This window comes from Elephantulus edwardii, unplaced genomic scaffold, assembly GCF_000299155.1.
Source record: "Elephantulus edwardii isolate Elephantulus edwardi_28Jun2011 unplaced genomic scaffold, EleEdw1.0 scaffold00032, whole genome shotgun sequence".
NCBI lineage: Eukaryota > Metazoa > Chordata > Mammalia > Macroscelidea > Macroscelididae > Elephantulus > Elephantulus edwardii.
The window spans coordinates 349,766-355,616 of NW_006399782.1; the positions used below are offsets into that span (position 1 = coordinate 349,766).

The 5,851-nt window shown below is 35.1% G+C and overlaps 1 protein-coding gene across 1 annotated transcript in view; it reads right to left on the reverse strand.

The window, feature by feature from the left end:
- The window catches only part of PPP1R2 (protein phosphatase 1, regulatory (inhibitor) subunit 2), a 33,618-nt gene that overhangs the window by 11,344 nt on the left and 16,423 nt on the right, over positions 1–5,851 (reverse strand). The window contains exons 2-4 of the mRNA XM_006884178.1: positions 5,742–5,849; positions 3,290–3,367; positions 2,745–2,839 (exon numbers count right to left, since the gene is read on the reverse strand). Of these exons, the coding sequence (XP_006884240.1) occupies positions 2,745–2,839; positions 3,290–3,367; positions 5,742–5,849 (281 nt within the window). The remainder of the gene's footprint in view (positions 1–2,744; positions 2,840–3,289; positions 3,368–5,741; positions 5,850–5,851) is intronic.

Sequence of the window (5,851 nt, forward strand, 5' to 3'; positions counted from 1 at the left end):
CACCATCCATCCTGATGCTGCCAATTGGTCCAGTGGTGAGAATCTTTGTCTTCTTGACATTGAGCCTCAATCCATATTGTAGGCTGCAGTCCTTGACCTTCTGCGGCAAGTACTTCAGGTCCTCCTCAATTTCAGCAAGCAGGGTTGTGTCATCTGCATAACGCAGATTGTTGATAGATCTTCCACCAATACTGATGCCACACTTCTCCTAATAGAACCCAGCCTACCAGATAATCTGTTCTGCATACAGGTTGAAAAGGTATGGAGACAGGACACATCCCCGGCATACACCCTTCCCAATTTTGAACCATGCAGTGTTTCCTTGTTCTGTTCGGACTACTGCCTCTTGGTCCAAGCATAGGTTTTGCATTAGTAAAATCAAGTGTTCTGGGATTTCCATTCTTCTCAGAGTCAGCCACAGTTTGTTGTGATCCACATAGTCAAACGCCTTTGCTTAATCAATGAAACACAGATAGACATTCCTCTGGTATTCCCTGCTATCAGCCAAGATCCATTTAACATTAGCTACAATATCTCTAGTACCATAACCCCTTCTAAAACCAGCCTAGACTTTTGACACTTCTCTGCTGATGTGCTGTTCCAGTCATTTTTGGATAATCTTCAGTAAAATCTTAGTATTTTTTAAAAAGAAAAGAATAAACTTAAATGTACCACAAACCAACAAATGTGAATGCTGTACTGTGAAAATTATTTTTCTAAGTGTATGTGGTATACTGAGTAGGAGCTTGCTAAAAGCTTGAAACAAAAACTTGAAAAACATTGGATTTTTCTAGATCAAGGGCGAATATTTCCCTTTAAAGCTTTTGGTGAATTCCAGAAAGGCCAAAGTATTACATGACCCACCAATATTGTATAAGTACACCAAAACAGAAATTATTACTCTTTCATTTTTATTGATTGATTAGAAAAGTAACATGATGCTATTTTAATTTGTAGTTTCTTTCTCCTAGCATTGATATTAACAGTATTTCTCTTTTGTTAATTCTATTTCTATGGAAATTATTTTTTTCCAAATCTAAGAAATACTAAATTTAGGTGGGCTTGTTATAGTTTTAGAATATTTAAAATTTATAACATAATTTAAAAATACATGTTAATTAATTTTATTATAAGCTTTCATAAGTGGTCTCAATTATCTTTGAATATTTATATTAATTTTGTAACTCATTTGGGTGAACAACGTAATTAATGTACAAGATAAAAAGGAAAGGAAAGCTTCTCCTTGTCATCAACTATGTGAACTTAATGAAGTGATTTGTCCTTGATAAAATTAGTGTAGAAACATAAAATTTCTGATTTTCTCAAATACACACTGTTTCAACAAGCAAATGATTTTATCGGGCTATAACTGACTAGGCAAGTTAATGAACTTGTTTTATAAATGGACTGTTGTTTTAAGACTTTTTACTGTCAATTAAAAAAAAACAAACCAACAAACCCTAGTATCTAATTTCTTTAAAGCAACACCCCAACAAATAAAAAAATTCCACGTGCGAACTGGACCTGGATAAATAGCACTCCCTGCTGGCTGATTTATGAACAACAATTTGATAAAAAATACTTTCTAGAAAATCAAGAGATAAAAAGACAATGAATTTCCTGATCATGCATTTAGAGAACAAGAAGGAGGACAAAGTTTCTATTTGGAACCTTTTTCAAGCCTCTTAAGGTCTATTTTTAGAAAATAAACAGGATGCCACTGAGAGTAGAAAAACTATAACACAACTTGAGCATAAGCAGTAAGTTATGTTCATATTATCATATTTTTGTTGATCAGGTTATAATATGAAAATTACAGTAAAGAATAGAAAAATCATACCACAGCTGCTAAATGTGAAAAAAGATGTTTACAGTTAACTAGCAAATTATTAGGAGTGTGAGCTCTAAAGTTTAACATCTGTATAACACAGGTAGTTTTCACATTTCAAGTATATTACTGTTACATTATTTTCTTCTTATTAAGTGTGTATGTTTTCCTGTATCTTTTCTATACATGAATATATTTTTTTCTCATTTTAAAAAGAGCCAAAAATAAACTATATAAATCTTTAAAAGGAGTTACAATGCCTTATCTCTGTATGTGCTGCTGCACAAGCTCTAAGGCTATTTTCTACTCCTATTAAAGAGAGGGCTCTCTCTCCTTTCCTATGACACTTCTGCTCTTTTCATCCAAAGTCTATCAAATGGTCTTCCTAATAAAGTTTCACTATTGTTTTAAATAATAAAAAGCATGTATTGCCTCTTGTTGCTATTCACTTTATGATAAAAAAACTCAGTGGTTCTAAAAACATTTACTTATTTACTGACCATTTGTTCTGTATCAGGAACTATAAAAAGTACCAAGGAAGGAGCATTTATAATTCCAAGATGGCAACATATTCCCAGATTTTAAAAACTGGGAGTAGGGGATCAAAATGTAAGCAGCCAATATAAAATGGAAAAAATAAACACAACAAACCCCACAAATAACCAAAACAAAAAACAAAAAAACCCCCACATCAATCAAAACCCAAAAGTTATTGGTAAAGATAAAATTATGCACTTACACATAACACTCAGTATGAACACCTAAATATAAAACAAATATTTTAAAAGAGTGGTTAAAAAAAAAACCCAAAACATCCTTCTTCCACTTCTACTATTCTACTTTTCATAAAGGACAATAATTTGCCAATCTCTCAAATTAACAGCATATGATGAAAGCAGTAAAGAAAATAAACCACCTTGTTCTTCAGGAGAGAGGTCCTCCTCTTCCTCCTCACTGCTTTCTTGCTCCTGAATCCTATACTTTGGCTCGAAGCCTTCAGCAGCACTTAATCTAGACAAAAAAATTATTTATATAGAGATATACTGTGGTGGTATTATGCTATTATTAAAATATCTTATTCACCTTTTGAGCCTCATAAAAACATCTAAAGATGAAATGCTAGCTATGATCTGTTGAAGAAAATGAAAAGCAAGAATGCAGAAATAGATGCTAGGGAACAATGAACAGCAAAGGAAGAATTTTTTTTTTTAAATTCATGTCACGTCTCCACCTTTAAGACCCAAGTGGCAGGACTTTAAAAATCAACAAGGAATTAACACACCTCAGTACTCTAATTTTCCTGACTTTAAATAAAAAATAAGATAAAGGTGTTATAAAAATAAAATCCAGGTAAACTTATCACATATTTCTTACTACATAAGACAAACACAGTACTATGCCTTTAATTACGCATGACTGAAAAGTGCAAAGTGACAATGCTTAAGAGTCATCAGTACTTACTTCTTGGCTAAAACATCAGGAGTCATGGCTTCAGTGGCTTCAGAATCACTCAGTGTTTCATCATCATCACCTATCATACTGGATGACAAGCAAATTATAATATCTGAAACACTGTTTTGTAAGTAGAAAGAGAACGTTAAGAGTCATGCCACTCTAGTAACTTAGTTAACATATAAACATGTTAATAGCTATTGTCATTTTTGAAATTTGTTTCTGTTCAACACAAATGCCTAAAATCACAGCACTAATCAAGAAAAACCTGTGAAAATCATAAAATTTTTAAAAACTTTAGTCATCTGAAAAACAAAAACAAAACCCCAAAAATCTAAGTTTTGATTTTTTTATCTAGTAGAAAAGGAACAAATAATTTTAAAAAGAAGAAAAAAATTTACACACTTTCTAGTTTTAGGGTATGTTACTTGTGTCAACCTGAAGGTAAAGACAAATTATCCTCACAGACATAAAACTAAGCTACAAGAATATCAAAGTCTTTCAATATAAGTTAGGTAATGGTCTAAGATATTTCTATTTGTCTAAAACTGTCATCGTCTCATAATTTTTACTGGTATTTTTTAACTTTTATTTTTTTATTGTGTGTGTGTACTGTCCAATCGGATCTGACTGGTACAGGAGGAAATTGTTCCTCCTTCCCTGGCAGAGCATCTGGTGGATTCGAACCATGAGCCTCTGGGATTGCAGTGCAGCTTCTTGCCACTAGGCCACCAGAGCTCCCCTGGTATATTATTTTTATCTTCATACTGTTATGCATTACCATTTTAAATCCATTTCAAAAGTTGCCAATAATAACAATGTAATTATGTGAAATCACTAGAAAAGTTAAAAAGAATTTGAAAAAAGAATAGTAATGATCACTTGCCTCTCAGTGTTAACAGAGTTACCATCCACACAGTTATCTCCTTTGTTGTTATATGCCATCGAGTCGCTTGTGACTCACAGCGACCCTATGCACAAGAGCCCTAAATGCCGTTTTATCCTGGGCCAACCTCGCCATCTCAAACACACTCGTTGCCACCACTCCAATCACAGAATTGATCCATGTCATCAAGTCTTCCTCTCCTGTGCCGTCCCTCCACTCTCCAAAAAATGATGTCCCTCTCCAAGGACCAGTCCCTCCTTGCAACATGCCCAAAGTATGTCAGATGAAGCTTCAGAATCCTTGACTCCAGGATAAACCTGTTTGTTCTCCTAGCAGTCCATGATATATTCAACAGTCTTCTCCAGCACCACAGCTCAAAGGCATCAATTCTCTTTCTATCATCCCTAGTCACTGCCCAACTCTCCGAAGCATAGCACGTAATTACGAAGACTATAGCCTGGATCAGGCACACCTTAGTCTCCAGCCTGATGTCGTTGCTCTTCAGTACTCTTGAGAAGTCCCCCATAGCTGACTTTCCCAATGCAATTCATCTCTTGATTTCCTGGCTGCTTTTACCAAAGAGTGTTGACTGTGGGACCAAGTAAACTAAAACTGTTCACTATCTCAATCCCTTCACCATCCTTACTGATGCTGCCAATTGACCCAGTGGTGAGAATCTTTGTTTTCTTGATGTTGAGCTTTAATCCATATTGAAGGCTAAAGTCCTTGACTTTCTGCAGCAAGCGCATCAGGTCCTCCTCAGTTTCAGCAAACAGAGCTGTGTCATCCACATTACGCAGGTTTTTGATGACTCTTCCACCAATCCTGATGTCATATTCCTTCTCGTACAGCCCAGCGTCTAGGATGATCTGTTCCGCATACAGAATGAAAAGGTATGGAGACAAAACACATCCCTGACGGACCCCCTTCTTGATTTCGAACCATGTAGTGTCTTCTTGCTCTGTTCCGACGACTGCCTCTTGGTCCAAGTATAGGTTTCGCGTTAGCACAATCAAATGTTCTGGGATTTCCATTCTTCTCAGAGTCAGCCATAGCTTGTTGTGATCCACACAGTCAAAAGTCTTTGCATCGTCAATGAAGCATAGATAGACATTCTTCCAGTATTCTCTGCTTTCTGCCAAAATCCATCTAATGTTAGCTGTAATATCCCTAGTACCACAACCTCTTCTAAATCCAGCCTGCACATCAAGCAGTTCTCTGTTGACATATTGTTCCAAACGCTTTTGGGTAATTTTCAGCAGAATTTTGCTTGCCCTGATTTCTAGCTGAGAAACACGTCTAATCTTTACATTCTTTTATGGAAATATATTATTACTGAGGTGCAACATATAAATGTTTACAATTATAAGGTAGAAAATAGTTATAATCTTAAATTTTAAAGTTATGGAAGTTATATATTACTTACATGACTACACAAAAATACAGTGAGTTACTAATAGTGCTCCAGTAACAAATATAAAGTCAACATAAATTCATTATCTGCTGTTATGTAGAAGCAGAAATCAAACATAAACTCAAAATCAGTGAAATGACAAATGTCTTCGTAACACTTACCTATGATAAGGAGTGCTAGGTTCATCTATCTTCATTAAACCATAGTCTTTGTCTGCTGGGTGATATGTTGCCAGGATGTTCATTTCATCCCACTTCTGGGATTTTTTACT